The sequence below is a fragment of the Ranitomeya imitator genome, chromosome 1, assembly GCF_032444005.1.
Source record: "Ranitomeya imitator isolate aRanImi1 chromosome 1, aRanImi1.pri, whole genome shotgun sequence".
Taxonomy (NCBI): Eukaryota; Metazoa; Chordata; class Amphibia; order Anura; family Dendrobatidae; genus Ranitomeya; species Ranitomeya imitator.
This window is the reverse complement of record NC_091282.1, coordinates 769,391,470-769,416,453: the sequence shown is the minus strand read 5'-3', so window position 1 is coordinate 769,416,453 and position 24,984 is coordinate 769,391,470. Positions and strand designations below refer to the sequence as shown.

At 47.2% G+C, this 24,984-nt stretch overlaps 1 protein-coding gene across 1 annotated transcript in view; it reads right to left on the bottom strand.

The window, feature by feature from the left end:
- Positions 1 to 23,860, bottom strand: part of LOC138658098 (zinc phosphodiesterase ELAC protein 2-like) — a 57,283-nt gene extending 33,423 nt beyond the window's left edge. Inside the window, exons 1-3 of the mRNA XM_069745645.1 lie at positions 23,548 to 23,860; positions 22,582 to 23,272; positions 22,421 to 22,499 (exon numbers count right to left, since the gene is read on the bottom strand). Of these exons, the coding sequence (XP_069601746.1) occupies positions 22,421 to 22,499; positions 22,582 to 22,753 (251 nt within the window). The 5' untranslated portion in view covers positions 22,754 to 23,272; positions 23,548 to 23,860. The remainder of the gene's footprint in view (positions 1 to 22,420; positions 22,500 to 22,581; positions 23,273 to 23,547) is intronic.
- Between the last annotated feature and the right edge of the window lie 1,124 nt (positions 23,861 to 24,984).

The following is a 24,984-nucleotide window of genomic DNA, read 5'->3' as shown; positions in this document are numbered from 1 at the left end:
AAGAACAATGGCACCAAATCAGAGGAGGAAGGTAATTTAGACAAGGGTACCAAATGGACCATCTTAGAGAAGCGATCACAAACCACCCAAATGACTGACATTTTTTGAGAGACGGGAAGATCTGAAATAAAATCCATAGAGATATGTGTCCAAGGCCTCTTCGGGACCGGTAAGGGCAAAAGCAACCCACTGGCATGAGAACAGCAGGGCTTAGCCCGAGCACAAATCCCACAGGACTGCACAAAAGAACGCACATCCCGCGACAGAGATGGCCACCAAAAGGATCTAGCCACTAACTCTCTGGTACCAAAGATTCCAGGATGACCAGCCAACACCGAAAATGAACCTCAGAGATAACTTTATTCGTCCACCTATCAGGGACAAACAGTTTCTCCGCTGGGCAACGATCAGGTTTATTAGCCTGAAATTTTTGCAGCACCCGCCGCAAATCAGGGGAGATGGCAGACACAATTACTCCCTCTTTGAGAATACCCGCCGGCTCAGATACCCGGAGAGTCGGGCACAAAACTCCTAGACACAGCATCCGCATTCACATTTTTAGAGCCCGGAAGGTACGAAATCACAAAATCAAAACGGGCAAAAAACAGCGACCAACGAGCCTGTCTAGGATTCAACCGCTTGGCAGACTCGAGATAAGTCAAGTTCTTATGATCAGTCAAGACCACCACGCGATGCTTAGCTCCTTCAAGCCAATGACGCCACTCCTCGAATGCCCACTTCATGGCCAGCAACTCTCGATTGCCCACATCATAATTTCGCTCAGCAGGCGAAAACTTCCTGGAAAAGAAGGCGCATGGTTTCATCACCGAGCAATCAGAACTTCTCTGCGACAAAACAGCCCCTGCTCCAATCTCAGAAGCATCAACCTCGACCTGGAATGGAAGCAAAACATCTGGTTGACACAACACAGGGGCAGAAGAAAAACGACGCATCAACTCTTGAAAAGCTTCCACAGCAGCAGAAGACCAATTGACCACATCAGCACCCTTCTTGGTCAAATCGGTCAATGGTTTAGCAATACTAGAAAAATTGCAGATGAAGCGACGATAAAAATTAGCAAAGCCCAGGAACTTTTGCAGACTTTTCAGAGATGTCGGCTGAGTCCAATCATGGATGGCTTGGACCTTAACAGGGTCCATCTCGATAGTAGAAGGGGAAAAGATGAACCCCAAAAATGAAACCTTCTGAACACCAAAGAGACACTTTGATCCCTTCACAAACAAAGAATTAGCACGCAGGACCTGAAACACCGTTCTGACCTGCTTCACATGAGACTCCCAATCATCCGAGAAGATCAAAATGTCATCCAAGTACACAATCAGGAATTTATCCAGGTACTTTCGGAAGATGTCATGCATAAAGGACTGAAACACTGATGGAGCATTGGCAAGTCCGAATGGCATTAATAGATACTCAAAATGGCCCTCGGGCATATTAAATGCAGTTTTCCATTCATCGCCTCGCTTAATACGCACAAGATTATACGCACCACGAAGATCTATCTTGGTGAACCAACTAGCCCCCTTAATCCGAGCAAACAAATCAGATAACAACAGCAAAGGGTACTGAAATTTAACCGTGATCTTATTTAGAAGGCGTAATCTATACAAGGTCTCAGCGAACCATCCTTCTTGGCCACAAAAAAGAACCCAACTCCTAATGGCGACGATGATGGGCGAATATGCCCCTTCTCCAAGGACTCCTTCACGTAACTCCGCATAGCGGCGTGCTCAGGCACAGATAAATTAAACAGTCGACCCTTTGGGAATTTACTACCAGGAATCAAATCGATAGCACAATCACAATCCCTATGCGGAGGTAGGGTATCGGACTTGGGCTCATCAAATACATCCCGGTAATCAGACAAGAACTCTAGAACCTCAGAAGGGGTGGATGACGAAATAGACAGAAATGGGACATCACCATGTATCCCCTGACAACCCCAGCTGGACACAGACATGGATTTCCAATCTAATACTGGATTATGGACTTGTAGCCATGGCAACCCCAACACGACCACATCATGCAGATTATGCAACACCAGAAAGCGAATAACCTCCTGATGTGCAGGAGCCATGCACATGGTCAGCTGGGTCCAGTACTGAGGCTTATTCTTGGCCAAAGGCGTAGCATCAATTCCTCTCAATGGAATAGGACACTGCAAGGGCTCCAAGAAAAACCCACAACGCCTAGCATACTCCAAGTCCATCAAATTCAGGGCAGCGCCTGAATCCACAAATGCCATGACAGAATAAGATGACAAAGAGCAGATCAAGGTAACGGACAAAAGAAATTTTGACTGTACCGTACCAATGGTGGCAGACCTAGCGAACCGCTTAGTGCGCTTAGGACAATCAGAGATAGCATGAGTGGAATCACCACAGTAGAAACACAGCCCATTCAGACGTCTGTGTTCTTGCCGTTCAACTCTGGTCAAAGTCCTATCGCACTGCATAGGCTCAGGTTTATGCTCAGATAATACCGCCAAATGGTGCACAGATTTACGCTCACGCAAGCGTCGACCGATCTGAATGGCCAAAGACATAGACTCATTCAGACCAGCAGGCATAGGAAATCCCACCATGACATCTTTAAGGGCTTCAGAGAGACCCTTTCTGAAAATAGCTGCGAGCGCACCTTCATTCCATTGAGTGAGTACGGACCACTTTCTAAATTTCTGACAATATACCTCTATCTCATCCTGACCCTGACACAGAGCCAGCAAATTTTTCTCTGCCTGATCCACTGAATTAGGTTCATTGTACAGCAATCCGAGCGCCAGGAAAAACGCATCGATATTACTTAATGCAGGATCTCCTGACGCAAGAGAAAATGCCCAGTCCTGAGGGTCGCCACGTAAAAAAGAAATAATGATCCTAACTTGTTGAACTGGGTCACCATCGGAGCGAGGTTTCAAAGCCAGAAATAGTTTACAATTATTTTTGAAACTCAGAAATTTAGTTCTATCTCCAAAAAACAAATCAGGAATAGGAATTCTTGGTTCTAACATAGAATTCTGAACCACAAAGTCTTGAATATTTTGTACTCTTGCCGTGAGCTGATCCACACATGAAGACAGACCTTTAATGTCCATCGCTACACCTGTGTCCTGAACCACCCAAATGTCTAGGGGAAAAAAAAGGCAAAACACAGTGCAGAGAAAAAAAAATGGTCTCAGAACTTCTTTTTTCCCTCTATTGAGAATCATTAGTACTTTGGGCCTCCAGTACTGTTATGATCTGGTAATTCAGTACCACAATGGACATAGAAGTAAGAGCACATACAGTGACCTGACAATAACCCAAAAACATAGAACGAGCTCTGAGACGTGGGAACTCTGCTGACCGCAATCCCTAATCCTCTCCAACCACACTAGAGGCAGCCGTGGATTGCGCCTAACGCTCCCTATGCAACTCGGCACAGCCTGAGAAACTAGCTAGCCTGAAGATAGAAAATAAGCCTACCTTGCCTCAGAGAAATACCCCAAAGGAAAAGGCAGCCCCCACATATAATGACTGTGAGTTAAGATGAAAAGACAAACGTAGAGATGAAATAGATTTAGCAAAGTGAGGCCCCGACTTTCTGAACAGAGCGAGGATAGTAAAGGTAACTTTGCGGTCAACACAAAACCCTACAAACAACCACGCAAAGGGGGCAAAAAGACCCTTCGTACCGAACTAACGGCACGGAGGTACACCCTCTGCGTCCCAGAGCTTCCAGCAAGCAAGAAAAAAACAAAAAGCAAGCTGGACAGAAAAAAACAGCAAACAAAGAGTAAAAGCGGAACTTAGCTATGCAGAGCAGCAGGCCACAGGAATGATCCAGGAGGAAACAGGTCCAATACTAGAACATTGACTGGAGGCCAGGATCAAAGCACTAGGTGGAGTTAAATAGAGCAGCACCTAACGACTTCACCACATCACCTGAGGAAGGAAACTCAGAAGCCGCAGTACCACTCTCCTCCACCAACGGAAGCTCACAGAGAGAATCAGCCGAAGTACCACTTGTGACCACAGGAGGGAGCTCTGCCACAGAATTCACAACAGAGCTGTGAGAGGCTAGGGAGTCCAGTGATGAGGAACAATCCCCAGGGATTTTGGAAGAGGACTGGGATCTGGTATTCCTCTGTTGATTTTTGGTGGTAACGTAGCGATCCATGTCCTCTGAGTGAGCAAAAGCAGGGGTGTCAAACTGCATTCCTCGAGGGCCGCAAACCATGCGTGTTTTCAAGATTTCCTTAGCATTGCACAAGGTGCTGCAATCATTATGTGTGTAGGTGATTAAATTATCACCTGTGCAGTACAAGGAAATCCTGAAAACATGACCTGGTTGCAGCCCTCGAGGAATGCGGTTTGACACCCCTGAGCTAAAGGATCTAGAGACTGTCCGACACGTTTTTGGTTCCGCCCATAAATAACAGCGGGTTATGGCTGGTCACATCTGGCCACGGGGGGGGGGCACACGGAGCCAGGACGGCTACATCACGCAGCCTGAACCTCCATCAGCACACTCCCCTCCTCCAGTATGACCTCCTCCCTATGTGGAGAGATGGCCTAGGGACCCTCAATAGTCCAGCAGATTGCGCACTGCAGCGCTGACCCAGGGGGAAAGCTGGGCCTCAGACTGTGTCTCTTCCTTTCAATAACATAGCGGCTTTTGGCTCCAAAAGAGGGACCAGTGAGATGGGGAGCTTGAATGGCGCCTCTGAGGACCTGCTGGCACCGCAACTGGACGCCCCCCCACGGGTAGTGAGCTGGCAGGTGAGTGACCACTAAGGGGGTCAAGCGGGGCCTTACCGCTGGTGAACGGAGCCACGGTCCTGCTGCTCTGCAGTACGGTGCTCCGAAAACAAGATGTCCGCCACGTCTTCTGGGGGTTACTGTCCCCCCGTGCTACTGGCTCCCCCACTCACCGAAGCTTCACGGAGCTGCGCCACGATCCCTGGCGAGCTCCTTTGTGCCGGCACTCGCACCTCCTGGCTCCAGCCGACAGGCGAGAATGGCGGTCCGCAGTGGGAGCGTTCCGGCTCTCATCAGAACCGGGTGCCCGCAGGTATGTCGTCCCGGGTAGGTGAGGGATGTTGAGGGCCTCTTAGTCCGGGGTCCACGGGATGTAAGGGTGGATTTCCACTTGGAATTCTGTAAGGGACCGAGCTCCTCCAAAGCGCGTCTGCTCGGCTCCCGGTCCAGGCCATGCCCCCCTTATTCTGTTATTTTAAGTGATCTTACTATCCACATTTGTTTTCAGGGATATTGTCCTGCTTACCCCTTTTTGTTCCATTTTTCACCTTTACCCCTTACTACCCTCATTTTACAGCACGAAAGTTCGAGACCACATTGGCTATGATCTGGTCTCGTTATGCTGGGTAGGGCCCAATAAACATTAACCTTTTCAGCCTATTAATCAGTCAACAGCTGTCTGCTTTTTGTTTGCTGGTTATTAAAAAATGGGTAGAATTATCCAAAAAATTAATTGGGGCCACCTCCATTTTAATAACCAGCTAAGGCAAAACAGACAGCTAAAGGCTGTTATTAAAAAGCTGTGACTGTCCATGGATATTGGCCCCTTCCAACACTAATAAGACTAGTCCTCAGCTACACGAGAAATGGAGCATCTATTAGAAGCGCTAATTCTTGTGCATCGCCTCAGCTCTTCCTGATTGCTTTTGTGCAGTGGCAATTGGGGTAATATGTACAGCTCTGGCAAAAAGTAAGAAACCACCACATCAAAACCCTGTCAGGGGCAGCCCATTCTCCAGACGTGAACCCCATTGGACACCTCTGGAATGTAATCAAGAGGATGATGGATAGTCACAAGCCATCAAACAAAGAACTGCTTACATTTTTGCGCCAGAAGCAGTGGGAAAGACTGGTGGAAAGCATGCCAAGACGTGTGAAAGCTGTGATTAAAAATAATGGTTATTACACAAATATTAATTTCTGAACTTTTCCTGAGTTAAAACATTATTGTTGTTTCTAAGTGATTATGAACTTGTTTTTAAGTGATTATGAACTTGTTTTCTTTACATTATTTGAGGTCTGAAAGCACTGTTTTTTTTTTATTTTGACCATTTTTCTTTGTCAGAAAAAAATACTAAATTTATTGCTTTAAAATTCTGAGACATGTCAGAAGTTTATAGAATAAAAGAACAATTTACATTTTACTCAAAAATTATACATATAAAGAGAAAAATCAGACAAACTGGACATTTTGCAGTGGTCTCTTAATTTTTGCCAGAGCTGTAAGTATAATTACAATTGTGATTTGTAAAAAATCATAGCTGACATCAAGCCCAGGGTTAGTAATAGTAAACGGGGTGTTTCATAGACACCTCTCTAACACTGTAAGTAAAAATAACACACAGATTAAAAACATGTAATTAAAATATAAAAACAGACACCCTCTTTCACCCATTTAGTTACCAAAAAAAACCACCTGCAGGTCCAATGAGATCCACAAGGACCCGCGTAATCCACATCGAGGTCCCAAGATGATCCCCGGCTCCAATACACACAGAAGCCACAGTGACATCATAAAACGTGACCCCTCCCCATGTCCGCTGTACACACACTGAAAGTGGCATGGAAGCCGCCACCTACTGAGAGGCACAGAAGCAGCCATCTGCAGACCGGACATAACTGCAAGAGAAGTATGCTGCCTTCCAGGTGCGATGATCAAGGATGTGACCGATAGGATACCAAAGCTCTTCAGCTCCAAGGACGTCCACCCATTTCTTCTGATACATGTTGGCACCAATGACACGGCAAGGAAGGACCTACCGACAATCTGCAAGGACTTTGAAGAGTTGGGGAAGAAAGTAAAGGAACTGGATGCACAGGTAGTTTTTTCTTCTATCCTTCCAGTAGACGGGCATGGCACCAGGAGATGGAACAGGATCCTTGATGCAAACAACTGGCTAAGACGATGGTGCAGACAACAAGGATTTGGATTCCTGGACCACGGTGTGAATTACTGGTATGATGGACTCCTCGCCAGAGACGGACTACACCTCAACAAACCTGGGAAGCACACATTCGCCAGAAGACTCGCTACACTCATCAGGAGGGCGTTAAACTAGAAGAAGAGGGGACGGGAAGAAAAACATTAGACTCGAACAAAGACGACCCAGGAAAACATACTCAGAAGGGAGGTAAGAACATTTCTAAAACAATCCACAGTGAGGAGATTGGAACAAAACAAAATCCTCTAAACTGCATGCTCGCAAACGCCAGAAGCCTGACAAACAAGATGGAAGAACTAGAAGCAGAAATATCTACAGGTAACTTTGACATAGTGGGAATAACCGAGACTTGGTTAGATGAAAGCTATGACTGGGCAGTTAACTTACAGGGTTACAGTCTGTTTAGAAAGGATCGTAAAAATCGGAGAGGAGGAGGGGTTTGTCTCTATGTAAAGTCTTGTCTAAAGTCCACTTTAAGGGAGGATATTAGCGAAGGGAATGAGGATGTCGAGTCCATATGGGTTGAAATTCATGGAGGGAAAAATGGTAACAAAATTCTCATTGGGGTCTGTTACAAACCCCCAAATATAACAGAAACCATGGAAAGTCTACTTCTAAAGCAGATAGATGAAGCTGCAACCCATAATGAGGTCCTGGTTATGGGGGACTTTAACTACCCGGATATTAACTGGGAAACAGAAACCTGTGAAACCCATAAAGGCAACAGGTTTCTGCTAATAACCAAGAAAAATTATCTTTCACAATTGGTGCAGAATCCAACCAGAGGAGCAGCACTTTTAGACCTAATACTATCTAATAGACCTGACAGAATAACAAATCTTCAGGTGGTTGGGCATTTAGGAAATAGCGACCACAATATTGTGCAGTTTCACCTGTCTTTCACTAGGGGGACTTGTCAGGGAGTCACAAAAACATTGAACTTTAGGAAGGCAAAGTTTGACCAGCTTAGAGATGCCCTTAATCTGGTAGACTGGGACAATATCCTCAGAAATAAGAATACAGATAATAAATGGGAAATGTTTAAGAACATCCTAAATAGGCAGTGTAAGCGGTTTATACCTTGTGGGAATAAACGGACTAGAAATAGGAAAAACCCAATGTGGCTAAACAAAGAAGTAAGACAGGCAATTAACAGTAAAAAGAAAGCATTTGCACTACTAAAGCAAGATGGCACCATTGAAGCTCTAAAAAACTATAGGGAGAAAAATACTTTATCTAAAAAACTAATTAAAGCTGCCAAAAAGGAAACAGAGAAGCACATTGCTAAGGAGAGTAAAACTAATCCCAAACTGTTCTTCAACTATATCAATAGTAAAAGAATAAAAACTGAAAATGTAGGCCCCTTAAAAAATAGTGAGGAAAGAATGGTTGTAGATGACGAGGAAAAAGCTAACATATTAAACACCTTCTTCTCCACGGTATTCACGGTGGAAAATGAAATGCTAGGTGAAATCCCAAGAAACAATGGAAACCCTATATTAAGGGTCACCAATCTAACCCAAGAAGAGGTGCGAAACCGGCTAAATAAGATTAAAATAGATAAATCTCCGGGTCCGGATGGCATACACCCACGAGTACTAAGAGAACTAAGTAATGTAATAGATAAACCATTATTTCTTATTTTTAGTGACTCTATAGCGACAGGGTCTGTTCCGCAGGACTGGCGCATAGCAAATGTGGTGCCAATATTCAAAAAGGGCTCTAAAAGTGAACCTGGAAATTATAGGCCAGTAAGTCTAACCTCTATTGTTGGTAAAATATTTGAAGGGTTTCTGAGGGATGTTATTCTGGATTATCTCAATGAGAATAACTGTTTAACTCCATATCAGCATGGGTTTATGAGAAATCGCTCCTGTCAAACCAATCTAATCAGTTTTTATGAAGAGGTAAGCTATAGGCTGGACCACGGTGAGTCATTGGACGTGGTATATCTCGATTTTTCCAAAGCGTTTGATACCGTGCCGCACAAGAGGTTGGTACACAAAATGAGAATGCTTGGTCTGGGGGAAAATGTGTGTAAATGGGTTAGTAACTGGCTTAGTGATAGAAAGCAGAGGGTGGTTATAAATGGTATAGTCTCTAACTGGGTCGCTGTGACCAGTGGGGTACCGCAGGGGTCGGTATTGGGACCTGTTCTCTTCAACATATTCATTAATGATCTGGTAGAAGGTTTACACAGTAAAATATCGATATTTGCAGATGATACAAAACTATGTAAAGCAGTTAATACAAGAGAAGATAGTATTCTGCTACAGATGGATCTGGATAAGTTGGAAACTTGGGCTGAAAGGTGGCAGATGAGGTTTAACAATGATAAATGTAAGGTTATACACATGGGAAGAGGGAATCAATATCACCATTACACACTGAACGGGAAACCACTGGGTAAATCTGACAGGGAGAAGGACTTGGGGATCCTAGTTAATGATAAACTTACCTGGAGCAGCCAGTGCCAGGCAGCAGCTGCCAAGGCAAACAGGATCATGGGGTGCATTAAAAGAGGTCTGGATACACATGATGAGAGCATTATACTGCCTCTGTACAAATCCCTAGTTAGACCGCACATGGAGTACTGTGTCCAGTTTTGGGCACCGGTGCTCAGGAAGGATATAATGGAACTAGAGAGAGTACAAAGGAGGGCAACAAAATTAATAAAGGGGATGGGAGAACTACAATACCCAGATAGATTAGCGAAATTAGGATTATTTAGTCTAGAAAAAAGACGACTGAGGGGCGATCTAATAACCATGTATAAGTATATAAGGGGACAATACAAATATCTCGCTGAGGATCTGTTTATACCAAGGAAGGTGACGGGCACAAGGGGGCATTCTTTGCGTCTGGAGGAGAGAAGGTTTTTCCACCAACATAGAAGAGGATTCTTTACTGTTAGGGCAGTGAGAATCTGGAATTGCTTGCCTGAGGAGGTGGTGATGGCGAACTCAGTCGAGGGGTTCAAGAGAGGCCTGGATGTCTTCCTGGAGCAGAACAATATTGTATCATACAATTATTAGGTTCTGTAGAAGGACGTAGATCTGGGTATTTATTATGATGGAATATAGGCTGAACTGGATGGACAAATGTCTTTTTTCGGCCTTACTAACTATGTTACTATGTTACTATGTTACTATGTTACCTATGAGATCATCAGAGATTACAGTTTGCGGCTATCACAGTACCCTCTGTGTGAGCCAACTGTCACTTGAGGTGAACTCAAGGAGCACAGTGAATGGCAATATGCATAACCTGGCGGAATCATTGTAGCAGGTTGGATTGCCGGACTGCCCCCTGCGTGACACAGCGGCACCACATTACGGAAGTCCGACAGTGAACCAGTGGAATCATTACAGTGCATCAGATTGGTGAATCACTGTTGGACTGCGTTGCCTACTAGAATTTGTTATATAAAGCAAGCTAAATCTAAGTGGGCAGAAGGACCTGGTCTTTTAGCTTACTAAGTCTGGTATTAAACCACTCCAAGGGACCTGGTCCTTTATCCCACTTGGATTTAGCTTTCTCGCAGCGAGCAGGCTATATCCAAGTTGGCAGAAGGACCTGGTCCTTTAGCCTGCTAAATCTAGTATTAAAAAACTCACAGGGACCTGGTCCTATAGGTGACTGGGATTTAGCTTTCTCACAGACAGCAGGCTAAATCCAAGTTGGCAGAAGGACCTGGTCTTTTAGCCTGCTAAATCTAGTATTAAAAAACTCACAGGGACCTGGTCCTTTAGCCAACTGGGATTTAGCTTTCTCGCAGCGAGCAGGCTATTTCCAAGTTGGCAGAAGGACCTGGTCCTTTAGCCTGCTAAATCTAGTATTAAAAAACTCACAGGGACCTGGTCCTATAGGTGACTGGGATTTAGCTTTCTCACAGACAGCAGGCTAAATCCAAGTTGGCAGAAGGACCTGGTCTTTTAGCCTGCTAGATCTAGTATTAAAACACTCACAGGGACCTGGTCCTTTAGCCAACTGGGATTTAGCTTTCTCACACAGAGCAGGCTAAATCCAACTTGAAAGAAGGACCTGCTCCATTTGGCCAATAGTAACCCCTTCACAACGCATGATGCAGTTACGTCATATATCATAAAAATATAAGAAAAAAAAAAAACGCTTTTGCTCCATTAAAAAAAAATACACAAATTTGGAATTGATGTGTTCAGAAAGGTCTGACCAATCAAAATCTAAAATAATCTGATCGGTAAACGGCATAACGAGAAAAAACTCGAAATGCCATAATTACTTTTTTTTTGGTCGCTGCAACATTGCAATAAAATGAAAAAATCGCTTTTGCTCCATTAAAAAAAATACACAAATTTGGAATTGATGTGTTCAGAAAGGTCTGACCAATCAAAATCTAAAATAATCTGATCGGTAAACGGCATAACGAGAAAAAAACTCGAAATGCCATAATTACTTTTTTTTTTGGTCGCTGCAACATTGCAATAAAATGAAATAAGAGGTGATCAAAACATGGTATCCGTGCCAAAAAGGTATCAATAAGAACGTCCCGCCAAGATAAAAATAAAAATCCCAACTGCGATGTGGATGGAAAAATAAAAAAGTTATGGGAAGGAAAAAAAATGAAAAAAAAAAAAAAAACCGGAAAATCGCCCGAGGGCTAAAACACTCCTAGGTGCATGCATCGAAAAAAATCTGTGGTTGTGTGATCTACAAAAATGATCACCAGTAAATAAAACGGGACGCGGATGAGATTGGGGCAGAATATTGTACACACTGGGATTAAGGGGAAAATTCTTGTGTATAAATGTCACATATAAATAAATGTGTAATCAGATGTCATATCTAGTCTGCGGCTCAATATTACTGCAAAAAATCACATGACAGGATTCATATATATCTATCTATATATATAATTGTCTAAGGGTTTTTTCCGTCTGTCTGTCTTTCTGTCTGTCTGTCTTTCTGTCTGTCTGTCCTGGAAATCCCACGTCTCTGACGGCCTCGACCAATCAGCGACGGGCACAGTATCGACGTAGAAATCCCGCGCCTCTGATTGGTCGAGGCCGCCAGGCCTCGACCAATCAGAGACGGGCACAGCGACGATGATGTCATAATGGTTGCCATGGCGACGATGATGTCATAAAGGTTGCCTCGACCAACCAGCGACGGGCACAGTCTGCCGCGAATTCTGGAATCATCATTGTCCATATACTACGGGGACATGCATATTCTAGAATACCCGATGCGTTAGAATCGGGCCACAATCTAGTCTATATATATAATTGTCTAAGGGTTTTTCCGTCTGTCTGTCTTTCTGTCTGTCTGTCTGTCCTGGAAATCCCGCGTCTCTGATTGGTCGAGGCCGCCAGGCCTCGACCAATCAGAGACCGGCACAGCATCGACGTAGAAATCCCGCGTCTCTGATTGGTCGAGGCCTGGCGGCCTCGACCAATCAGCAACGGGCACAGCGACGATGATGTCATAAAGGACGTAGACATCCCGCGTCTCTGATTGGTCGAGGCCGCCAGGCCTCAACCAATCAGCAATGGGCACAGCGACGATGCTGCTTGGTCCAGGCCGCCAGGCCTCGACCAATCAGCAACGGGCACAGCGACGATGATGTCATAAAGGACGTAGACATCTCACGTTTCTGATTCAGCGACGGGCACAGTATCGACGTAGATGTCATAATGGTTGCCATGGCGACGATGATGTCATAAAGGTTGCCTCGACCAATCAGCGACGGGCACAGTCTGCCGCGAATTCTGGAATCATCATTGTCCATATACTACGGGGACATGCATATTCTAGAATACCCGATGCATTAGAATCGAGCCACAATCTAGTATACAATAAGTGTCCTTCTGTGTACTGGGATTTAGCATTCTTATATAGAGCAGGCTAAATCCAAGTCGGCTAAAGGACCTGGTCCCTCTGCCAACTAGGAAATAGCCGACTCTGTGTGAGAAAGCTAAATCCCAGTTGGCAGAGGGACCAGGTCCTTTAGCCGACTTGGATTTAGCCACAACCTAAATACTAGACTGTGTGGGCTCCTTCCAGGTGTGACGTCATTTCCGGGGTGGTCATACTGGGGGGTGTTCTGACTTAGTACAGGCAGGGAGAGAAGCCGCCATTAGACATGTTTGGCTGCAGTCAGGGCAGGCAGCGGCAATAGTCTAGGCTCTCCCATGAGGACACAGATCCCTGCCGTGTCCTGACTGCACTGTGCCGGTCGGCAGCTCTGGCTCCCACCAGCCAGTGTGCTGCCCCCCACTGAGCAGCCACCCAGAGGCCCCGCCTCCTGCCGTCACGTGGTGCTGACAGAGTCACGGGACTACATTTCCTGGTGTTCCCTGTTTGTCGCTTCCGGAGTGAAGCTTGGGTTGTCAAGTGCGGGTAACGCCGGAATCAGTGATAGTAAACACCGACGAGAAGAAGCGGTTCCCGTTACCGGGAAATTCGCTGGGCGGGGCCATCTCCCGTGATTCCTGTGTCCCGCCGTGCACATCTTGTGGTGAGGTGTGGAGCTCTTCCCAGTAATCCGGCATCATCCTGGCTGCCCCCACTGTGCAGGACTGTGAGAGAACCTGAGCTGTGCTGACATCATCACACTGACCACATCCACTGCAGGGAGGAAGACACAAACAGCTACAACGATAGGACCAGCCCCAGAATGGCCTCAGAGTGGCCCCGAAGAGAGAAATGACTGTGGCCACTGAGGATACACAGATGTGGCCACAATCATTTACCCCCTTACACACATCAGTTACTTCACAGCTGTGAAAGGCATGGCCTTGTAAGGGGACAGATATTGGGGGCAAGGCGTGACCTTGTAACGGGACAGATATCGGGGCGAGGCATGGCCTTGTAAGGGGAGAGATAACGAGGCGAGGCGTAGCCTTGTAAGGGGACAGATATCGGGGCAAGGCATAGTCTTGTAAGGGGACAGATATCGGGGCTAGGAGTGGCCTTGTAAGGGGAGAGATATCGGGGCGAGGCATGGCTTTGTAAGGGGAGAGATATCGGGGCGAGGCATGGCTTTGTAAGGGGAAAGATATCGGGGGCAAGGCATGGCCTTGTAAGGGGAGAGATATCGTGGGCTAGGCATGGCCATGTAGTGACAGATATCGGGGGCGAGGCGTGGCCTTGTAAGGGGAAAGATATTGGGGGCTAGGCATGACCTTGTAAGGAGACAGATATCGGGGCCGACACATGGCTTTGTAGGGACAGATATCAGGGGTGAGGCGTGTCCTTGTAGGGTTAGATTGGGGGCTAGGCGAGGCCTTGTAGGGACTGATATTGGGGTGAGGTGTGGCCTTGTAGGGCAGATATTGGAGGTGTGGCCTTGGAGGGACAGATAGTGGGGGACCAGGCGTGACCTTGTAGGGACTGATACTGAGGGTGTGACGTGGCCATGTAGGGACAGATATTGGATGTGTGGCCTTCCTGCGACAGATATCGGGGGCCAGGCGTGGCCTTGTAGGGACCGATACCGGGGTGAGGCGTGGCCTTGTAGGGCAGATATTGGAGGTGTGGCCTTGGAGTGACAGATAGCGGGGGGCCAGGCATGACCTTGCAGGGACTGATACTGAGAGTGTGACTTGGCCTTGTAAGGACAGATATTGGATGTGTGACCTTCCTGCAACAGATATCGGGGGCCAGGCATGGCCTTGTAGGGACTATCGAAGACGAGGCGTGGCCTTGTAGGAACAGATATTGGAGGGGGGGGCGACACATGGCCTTGTAGGGACTGATACCATGGGGCGAGTCATGGTCTTGTAAGGACTGATACCGGGGGCCAGGCATGGCCTTCTAGGGACTGATACCAGGGGGCGAGGTGTTGCCTTGTAGGGAATTATACCGGGGCCAGGTATTGCCTTGTAGGGACAGATATAGGGGGCCAGGCGTGGCCTTGTTGGCACAGATATGGGGGTCAGGCATGACCTTGTTCGGACAGATATTGGGGGCTAGGTGTTGCCTAGTAGGGACTGATTCCAGGGGGGATAGGCATGGCCTAGTAGGGACAGATATTGGGGGGGCTAGCTATGGTCTTGTAGGGTCAGAAATCGGGGGCAAGGCGTAGCCTTGTAGGGACAAATATTGGTGGCAAGGTGTGGCCTTGTAGGGACAGATATTGGGGGCGAAGCGTGACCATCATGTTTCACTATACTGACACATGGCCTCGTAGGGACTGATACAGGGGGACGAAGCGTGGCCTTGTAGGGAATGATACCGGGGGGGCCAGGCATGGCCTTGTTGGGACAGATATCGGGGTCAGGCGTGGCCTTGTTGGGACAGATATTGGGTGCTAGGTGTTGCCTTGTAGGGACTGATTCGGGGGGGGCTAGGCATGGCCTAGTAGGGACAGATACTGCGGGGGGCTAGGCATGGCCTTCTAAGGGGAAATACATTGAATGTGAGGCGTGGCCTTGTAGGGATAGATATTGGGGCAAGTTGTGGCCTTGAAGGGACAGATATCGAGGCTAGGCGTGGCCTTGTAGGGACAGATATTGGAGGTGTGGCCTTGGAGGGACAGATAGCGGGGGGCCAGGCGTGACCTTGCAGGGACAGATATTGGAGATGTGGCCTTCTTATGACAGATATCGGGGACCAGGCGTGGACTTGAGGGAATGATACCGGGGACGAGGCATGGCCGTGTAGGAACAGATATTGGGCGTGTGGCCTTGTAGGGAGATATCAGAGGCCAGGCGTGGCCTTGTAGGGACTGATACCGGGGGCGAGGTGTGGCCTTGTAGGGACAGAAATCGGGGTCCAGATGTTGCCTTGTAAGGACATATCAGGGGAGAGACGTGGCCTTGTAGGGACAGCGTTGTGAATTCTGCTTTTGGGCTCCCTCCGGTGGTTGTAGGTGGTAATGCAGTTGTCCCTGGGCTGCAGTCCTGGACAGGTGTATCTACTGATTGCAATTCTGACTGGGGTATTTAGGTTTGCAGGACTCATTAATCTTTGCCAGTTGTCAATGTTTCTTGGGAAGTGTTGGACCTCTGTCTGGCTTCTCCTGCTTAGCTGGCAATTCAGCAAAGATAAGTGTCTGTTTCTTTTTCTATGGCACACAAGCTGTGTGCTTGTTTTTTGATTGTATTTCTGCTCTGAGTGTAGGATTCTCTGGAGTTGCAGATATACGTTCCACGTCTTTAGATGGAGGAATTTTTGTATAATCTGCTGTGGATATTTTTGGAAGGGTTTTAATACTGACCGCACAGTACTCTGTCCTATCCTTTCCTATTTTAGCTAGAATGGCCTCTTGTGCTAAATCCTGTTTTCTGCCTGTGTGTCTTTCCTCTCCTACTCACAGCCAATATTTGTGGGGGGCTGCCTATCCTTTGGGGTTCTGCTCTGAGGCAAGGTAGAATTCCTATTTCCATCTATAGGGGTATTTAGTCCTCCGGCTGTGACGAGGTGTCTAGGGTTTGTTAGGTACACCCCACGGCTACTTCTAGTTGCCGTGTTAAGATCAGGATTTGCGGTCAGTATAGTTACCACCTACTCCAGTGAAAGTTTTCATGCTGCTCCAAGGTCACCGGATCATAACAGTACAACTGGCCCATAATGAGTTAAATGCATCTCAAAAGAAGGGAAGAAAGGTGTTGAGCCATTTTTTTTCTTCAGTCTGCTTTATCTTCTCTTCCCTCTTTATCTCTGGGTGGCTGAGGAGCCTTGTGCTAGCATGAATGTTCAGGAATTAGCTTCTCGTGTAGACCAGCTTGCTGCTAGGGTACAGGGTATTTCTGATTATATTGTTCAGACTCCTGTTTTAGAACCAAAGATTCCTACTCCTGATTTGTTTTTTGGTGACACGTCCAAATTTTTGAGTTTTAAAAACAACTGTAAACTGTTTTTTGCTTTGAGACCTCGATCCTCCGGTGATTCCATTCAGCGGGTTAAAATCGTCACCTCCCTGCAGCGTGGCGACCTGCAGGATTGGGCGTTTTCCCTGGAATCTGGGAATCCGGCTTTGCTTAATGTAGACTCCTTTTTTCAGGCTTTAGGATTATTATATGATGAACCTAATTCTGTGGATCAAGCTGAGAAGACCTTGTTGGCCCTGTCTCAGGGTCAAGAGGCGGCAGAATTGTATTGTCAGAAATTCAGAAAATGGTCTGTGTTGACTAAATGGAATAATGATGCTTTGGCGGCAATTTTCAGAAAGGGTCTTTCTGAATCCGTTAAAGATGTTATGGTGGGGTTTCCCACGCCTTCCGGTCTGAGTGATTCTATGTCTCTGGCCATTCAGATTGACCGGCGCTTGCGGGAGCGCAGAACTGTGCGCGCTGTGGCGTTGTCCTCAGAGCAGATTCCTGAGTCAATGCAGTGTGATAGGATTCTGTCTAGAACGGAACGACAAGGATTCAGACATCAGAATAGGTTGTGCTATTGTGGCGACGCTTCTCATGTCATTTCAGTCCAGTCTGCCCTAAGCGGACAAAGAGGATCGCTAATTCATTTACCATCAGTACTGTACAACCTAAATTTCTGTTATCTGTGTCCTTGATCTGCTCATTGTCATCATTTTCTGTCATGGCGTTTGTGGATCCAGGCGCCGTCTTGAACTTAATGGACTTTGAGTTTGCCAGGCGTTGTGGTTTTCCCTTGCAGTCTTTGCAGAACCCTATTCCTTTAAGGGGCATTGATGCTACACCCTTGGCTAAAAATAAGCCCCAGTTTTGGACACAGGTGACCATGCGCATGGCGCCAGCCCATCAGGAAGATTGTCGATTTCTGGTGTTGCATAATTTGCATGATGCTATCGTGCTGGGTTTTCCGTGGTTGCAGGTACATAATCCTGTGTTGGATTGGAAGTCCATGTCTGTGACTAGTTGGGGTTGTCAGGGGGTTCATAATGATGTTCCTTTGATGTCAATCTCCTCTTCTTCCTATTCTGAAATTCCAGAGTTTTTGTCTGATTTTCAGGATGTATTCGATGAGCCCAAGTCCAGCTTCCTCCCACCGCACAGGGACTGCGATTGTGCTATTGACTTGATTCCAGGCTGTAAGTTTCCTAAGGGTCGACTTTTCAACCTGTCTGTGCCTGAACATACCGCCATGCGGAGCTATATTAAGGAGTCTTTGGAGAAAGGGCATATTCGGCCATCTTCTTCATCGTTGGGAGCGGGGTTCTTTTTTGTTGCTAAAAAAGATGGTTCCTTGAGACCCTGTATTGATTATCGCCTCTTGAATAAAATCACGGTCAAGTTTCAATACCCTTTACCTTTGCTTACCGATTTGTTTGCTAGGATTAAGGGAGCTAGTTGGTTTACGAAGATTGACCTTCGGGGGGCATATAATCTTGTTCGTATTAAGCAGGGTGATGAATGGAAAACTGCATTTAACACGCCCGAAGGCCATTTTGAATACCTTGTGATGCCATTCGGGCTCACTAATGCTCCATCTGTTTTTCAGTCTTTCATGCATGATATTTTCCGGACTTATATTGATAAGTTCTTGATTGTATATTTGGACGATATTTTGATTTTTTCCGATGATTGGGAGTCTCATGTGGAACAGGTCAGGATGGTATTTCAGATCCTTCGTGACAATGCCCTGTTTGTGAAAGGGTCTAAGTGTCTCTTTGGGGTGCAGAAGGTTTCTTTTTTGGGCTTTATTTTTTCTCCCTCGTCTATAGAGATGGATCCGGTTAAGGTTCAGGCCATTCATGATTGGATTCAGCCCACATCCGTGAAGAGCCTTCAGAATTTTTTGGGTTTTGCAAATTTTTATCGCCGTTTCATTGCTAATTTTTCCAGCGTGGTTAAACCCTTGACCGATTTGACGAAGAAAGGCGCTGATGTGGCGAATTGGTCCTCTGCAGCTCTCTGCCTTTCAGGAGCTTAAACGTCGATTTACTTCTGCTCCGGTGTTGCGCCAACCGGATGTTTCTCTTCCGTTTCAGGTTGAGGTTGATGCTTCTGAGATTGGGGCAGGGGCCGTTTTGTCTCAGGGGGATCCTGTTGGTTCCTTAATGAAACCGTGTGCCTTCTTTTCCCGTAAGTTTTCGCCTGCTGAACGCAATTATGATGTCGGCAATCGGGAGTTGTTGGCTATGAAGTGGGCGTTTGAGGAGTGGCGACATTGGCTTGAGGGAGATAAGCACCGTATTGTGGTCTTGACCGATCATAAGAATTTGATTTACCTCGAGTCTGCCAAACGGCTGAATCCTAGACAGGCTCGATGGTCCTTGTTTTTTTCCCGTTTTGATTTCGTGGTCTCGTACCTTCCGGGTTCTAAAAACATTAAGGCTGATGCCCTCTCTAGGAGTTTTTTGCCTGATTCTCCTGAGGTCTTAGAACTGGTCGGTATTCTGAAAGAAGGGGTACTCCTTTCTGCCATTTCCCCTGATTTACGACGGGTTCTTCAGGAATTTCAGGCTGACAAACCTGACCGCTGTCCTGTGGGGAAACTGTTTGTTCCTGACAGATGGACTAGTAGAGTGATTTCTGAGGTTCACTGTTCCATGTTGGCTGGTCATCCTGGCATTTTTGGTACCAGAGACTTGGTTGGTAGGTCCTTTTGGTGGCCTTCTTTGTCGCGTGATGTGCGTTCTTTTGTGCAGTCCTGTGGGATTTGTGCGCGGGCCAAGCCTTGTTGTTCCCGTGCTAGTGTGTTGCTTTTGCCATTGCCGTTCCCTGAGAGGCCCTGGACGCATATTTCTATGGATTTTATTTCTGATCTTCCGGTTTCCCAGAGGATGTCGGTTATCTGGGTTGTTTGTGACCGGTTCTCTAAGATGGTTCATTTGGTGCCTTTGCCTAAATTGCCTTCCTCTTCGGATTTGGTTCCGTTGTTTTTTCAGCATGTGGTCCGTTTGCATGGTATTCCGGAGAATATTGTGTCCGACAGAGGTTCCCAGTTTGTTTCTAGGTTTTGGCGGGCCTTTTGTGCTAGGCTGGGAATTGATTTGTCTTTTTCTTCTGCGTTTCATCCTCAGACAAATGGTCAGACCAAGCGAACTAATCAGACTTTGGAGACTTATTTGAGATGCTTTGTGTCTACTGATCAGGATGATTGGGTGGCTTTCTTGCCATTGGCCGAGTTTGCCCTTAATAATCGGGCTAGTTCGGCTACTTTGGTTTCGCCTTTCTTTTGTAATTTTGGTTTTCATCCTCGTTTTTCTTCTGGGCAGGTTGAGCCTTCTGACTGTCCTGGTGTGGATTCTGTGGTTGACAGGTTGCAGCAGATTTGGGCTCATGTGGTGGACAATTTGGTGTTGTCTCAGGAGGCTCAACGTTTTGCTAACCGTCGTCGGTGTGTTGGTTCCCGGCTTTAGGTTGGGGATCTGGTCTGGTTGTCTTCCCGTCATGTTCCTATGAAGGTTTCTTCTCCTAAGTTTAAGCCTCGGTTTATTGGTCCTTATAGGATTTCTGAGATTATTAATCCGGTGTCTTTTCGACTGGCGCTTCCGGCCTCTTTTGCGATCCATAATGTCTTCCATAGATCTTTATTGCGGAAATATGTGGAGCCCGTTGTTCCCTCTGTTGATCCTCCGGCCCCTGTGTTGGTTGATGGGGAGTTGGAATATGTTGTTGAGAAGATTTTGGATTCCCATTTTTCGAGGCGGAAGCTTCAGTACCTTGTCAAATGGAAGGGTTATGGCCGGGAGGATAATTCTTGGGTTTTTGCCTCTGATGTCCATGCCGCTGATTTGGTTCGTGCCTTTCATCTGGCTCATCCTGATCGGCCTGTGAGCTCTGGTGAGGGTTCGGTGACCCCTCCTCAAGGAAAGGGGGGTACTGTTGTGAATTCTGCTTTTGGGCTCCCTCCGGTGGTTGTAGGTGGTAATGCAGTTGTCCCTGGGCTGCAGTCCTGGACAGGTGTATCTGCTGATTGCAATTCTGACTGGGGTATTTAAGTTTGCAGGACTCATTAGTCCTTGCCAGTTGTCAATGTTTCTTGGGAAGTGTTGGACCTCTGTCTGGCTTCTCCTGCTTAGCTGCCAATTCAGCAAAGATAAGTGTCTGTTTCTTTTTCTATGGCACACAACCTGTGTGCTTGTTTTTTGATTGTATTTCTGCTCTGAGTGTAGGATTCTCTGGAGTTGCAGATATACGTTCCACGTCTTTAGTTAGATGGAGGAATTTTTGTATAATCTGCTGTGGATATTTTTGGAAGGGTTTTAATACTGACCGCACAGTACTCTGTCCTATCCTTTCCTATTTTAGCTAGAGTGGCCTCTTGTGCTAAATCCTGTTTTCTGCCTGTGTGTGTCTTTCCTCTCCTACTCACAGCCAATATTTGTGGGGGGCTGCCTATCCTTTGGGGTTCTGCTCTGAGGCAAGGTAGAATTCCTATTTCCATCTATAGGGGTATTTAGTCCTCCGGTGTTTAGATCAGGATTTGCGGTCAGTATAGTTACCACCTACTCCAGTGAAAGTTTTCATGCTGCTCCAAGGTCACCGGATCATAACAGGACAGATACCGGGGCCATGTGTGGCCTTGTAGGGACAGATACTGGGGGCCAGGCGTGGCCTTGTTGGGACAGATATCGGGTGCTAGGTGTTGCCTTGTAGGGACTGATTCCGAGGAGGGCTAGGCATGGCCTAGTAGGGACAGATATTGGGGGGGCTAGGCATGTAAGGGGAAATACATTGGGGGTGAGGCGTGGCCTTGTAGGGAGATATTGGGGGCGAGTTGTGACCTTGTAGGGACAGATACCGGGGGCGACACATGGCCTTGTAGGGACTGATACCGGGGGCGAGGCATGGCCTTGTAGGGACTGATACCAGGAGCTATGCGTGGCCTTGTAGAGACCGATATCGGGGGCTTGGTGTTGCCTTGTAAGGTCTGATTCCATGGGGGCTAGGCATGGCCTAGTAGGGACAGATATTGTGGGGCTAGGAATGGCCTTGTAAGGGGAAATATATTAGGGGCGAGGCGTGGCCTTGTAGGGACAGATATCGGGGGCCAGACGTGGCCTTGAAGGGACAGATATTGGGGGCGAGGCGAGGCGTGGCCATTTAGGGACAGATATTGGGGGCAGAGCCGAGCTGCGGAGCACGAGTTACAGCAGAGGCGGGCATGCAGCCACACTGGAGCACTGGTTATTGCAGAGCCGAGTGTGCAGCTCCCCTGGAGCATGAGTTATAGCAGAGCCGGGCATGCAGCCCCCCCTGGAGCACGGGTTATAGCAGAGCCGGGGCCCCCCTGGAGCACGGGTTATAGCAGAGCCAGGCATGCAGCCCTCCTGGAGCAGGGGTTATAGCAGAGCCAGGCGTGCGGGCCCCTGAAGCACAGGTTACAGCAGAGCCGGGTGTGCGTCCTCCCTGGAGCAAGGGTTATAGCAGAGCTGGGTGTTCGTCCTCGCTGAAGCACGGTTTACAGCAGAGCCAGGCATGCAGCCCTCCTGGAGCACCGGTTACAGAAGAGGCGGGCGTGCGTCCCCGTGAAGCACAGGTTACAGCAGAGCCGGGTGTGCGTCCTCCTGCTGTGCCAGCACTGTACCTGTGCACCTTGTCGATGGCGTCCTGCTCCAGCTTGTCATCCAGCATGGCCTCGTGGATCAGCAGGCTGGTGTCCTTCCCTGATAAAATATGCGTCACATTATGGAATTGCTATTTAGGCGACTGCCTCGCACATGGCCGCCCGCGCTGCCACCATCTTACCCATCCTGACCAGAGCATCGCACAGCATGGTGTCCCCGGAAAACACCAACTTCCAGCCGGACTGGTGGACGATGGCGCAGCCGAAGGCGTTCTTACAGTGACAGACAAAGCAGGTCTGAAAGTGGACGGGCGAGAGGAGGTCATGTGTCATCCTCCAGTCACACCCAGTCATCCTCCAGTCACACCCAGAGCTGCACTCCCAGTTATTCTTATCCTCCAGTCACACCCAGAGCAGCGCTCACCATTCTTACCTCCAGTCACATCAACAGCTGCGCTCACCGTTCTTAGCCTCCAGTCACACCCAGAGCTGCACTCTCAGTTATTCTTATCCTCCAGTCACACCCAGAGCAGCGCTCACCATTCTTACCTCCAGTCACACCCAGAGCTGCGCTCGCAATTCTTATCCTCCAGTCACACCCAGAGCTGCACTCCCAGTTCTTCTTATCCTCCAGTTACACTCAGAGCTGCACTCGCAGTTCTTCTTATCCTCCATTCACACCCAGAGCTGCACTCGCAGTTCTTCTTATCCTCCAGACACACCCAGAGCTGCACTCGCAGTTCTTCTTATCCTCCGGTTACACCCAGAGCTGCGCTCACAGTTGTTCTCTGCTCCGGGCTGATAGCCTTGTACAGTGACTGAAAAAACTGGGGAAGGCGGGCACCATCCAACTCAATAGTTCATGTGTTCAACCTGCAGCATGTGAAAAAACGATACTAATAAAGGGGAGAGCAAAGAGACACGCATAACAGCAGGGATCAACATGCAAAAACCACCAATTTTTATTAATGTCCGTTAACCACACAAAAATTAAAAGCATTTAAAAACACACAAATACAAAACATTGCGCCCATAGGGGGCACGGGCACGGGCTGCTACCTGCCACCTCATGAAAGGGTCAAAGTACCATGTTATACAAATGCAATGCAAATGTATAAATATGATATGTGTCCAACTAAAGTACTCACCTGGCGACACTATATAGATGACGTCCTGTTGCTTCGGACAGGCTCTCTGGAAGAATGCAGAAGATTTATTGAAGGCCTCAGTCAGAACTCTCTTAACATCAGGCTCACTTCAACCATCTCTGAGACATCTATTGAATTTCTGGACATCAAACTGTCTGTCAAGGAGAATCGTATTTCATCCTGCCTCTACTGGAAATCTACAGCGACTAACAGCTTGCTACACTATTCCAGCTTCCATCCAGCACATCTGAAGAACGGGATAGCGAAAGGTCAGTTCCTTAGATTACGTAGGAATTGCAGTTCACAAGACGAATTCCAGGTATTGGCCAAAGATTTAACAAATCGCTTTATCAAAAGACAATATCCACGCAGGATCATTTCAAAGGCATTCCAACAAGCCAAGGAGGTGGATCGCTCAAGTCTTTTCATGCGCCGTTTGCCCGAAAAAGGAAAGCACAGCGCAGGTACCCGATACGTTACTGAAGGCAGAGGAGGCGGCGCACGGAGGGGCTGAGTGATGGGAGGCGGTTGTGTCCGGGGGAAAAGATGTGCCCCCCAGACAGACTACAGGTATGGCGCGCAAATTTTAAAGTATTATTGCAGCGTTGGAAGGGACCCCAAAAAGAAGAGCCATCTTCACAAAATGCAGCATTAGTGCTGCACAAGGTTGCTCTTTTAGTTAAAAACGCCAGGGTGGGGGTGACAGGTTCCCTTTAAGTCTGGCAATAAGATCTTTGGCACCTATCCTTGTGGGGGGTGCCATGTATGCCAATTTATGATCGCACAGGATGGAATGCCTATTGCTTCATCATCTTTCCCTATGCAACCTAAATTTTATTTCAATTGTAGATAGAAGAACTTGGTCTATGCGATCATCTGTGATTGCCCAAAGGTGTATGTCGGTCAAACAACTCAAGAGTTGAGGAGAACAAGTCAACAACATACAGTACAGACCAAAAGTTTGGACACAAAAGATTTTTCTGTATTTTCATGACTATGAAAATTGTACATTCACACTGAAGGCATCAAAACTATGAATTAACATATGTGGAATTATATACTTAACAAAAAAGTGTGAAACAACTGAAATTATGTCTTATATTTTAGGTTCTTCAAAGTAGCCACCTTTTGCTTTGATGACTGCTTTGCACACTCTTGGCATTCTCTTGATGAGCTTCAAGAGGTAGTCACCGGTAATGGTCTTCCAACAATCTTGAAGGAGTTCCCAGAGATGCTTAGCACTTGTTGGCCCTTTTGCCTTCACTCTGCGGTCCAGCTCACCCCAAACCATCTCGATTGGGTTCAGGTCTGGTGACTGTGGAGGCCAGGTCATCTGATCTGGCGTACCACCCCATCACTCTCCTTCTAGGTCAAATAGCCCTTACACAGCCTGGAAGTGTGTTTGGGGTCATTGTCCTGTTGAAAAATGAATGATGG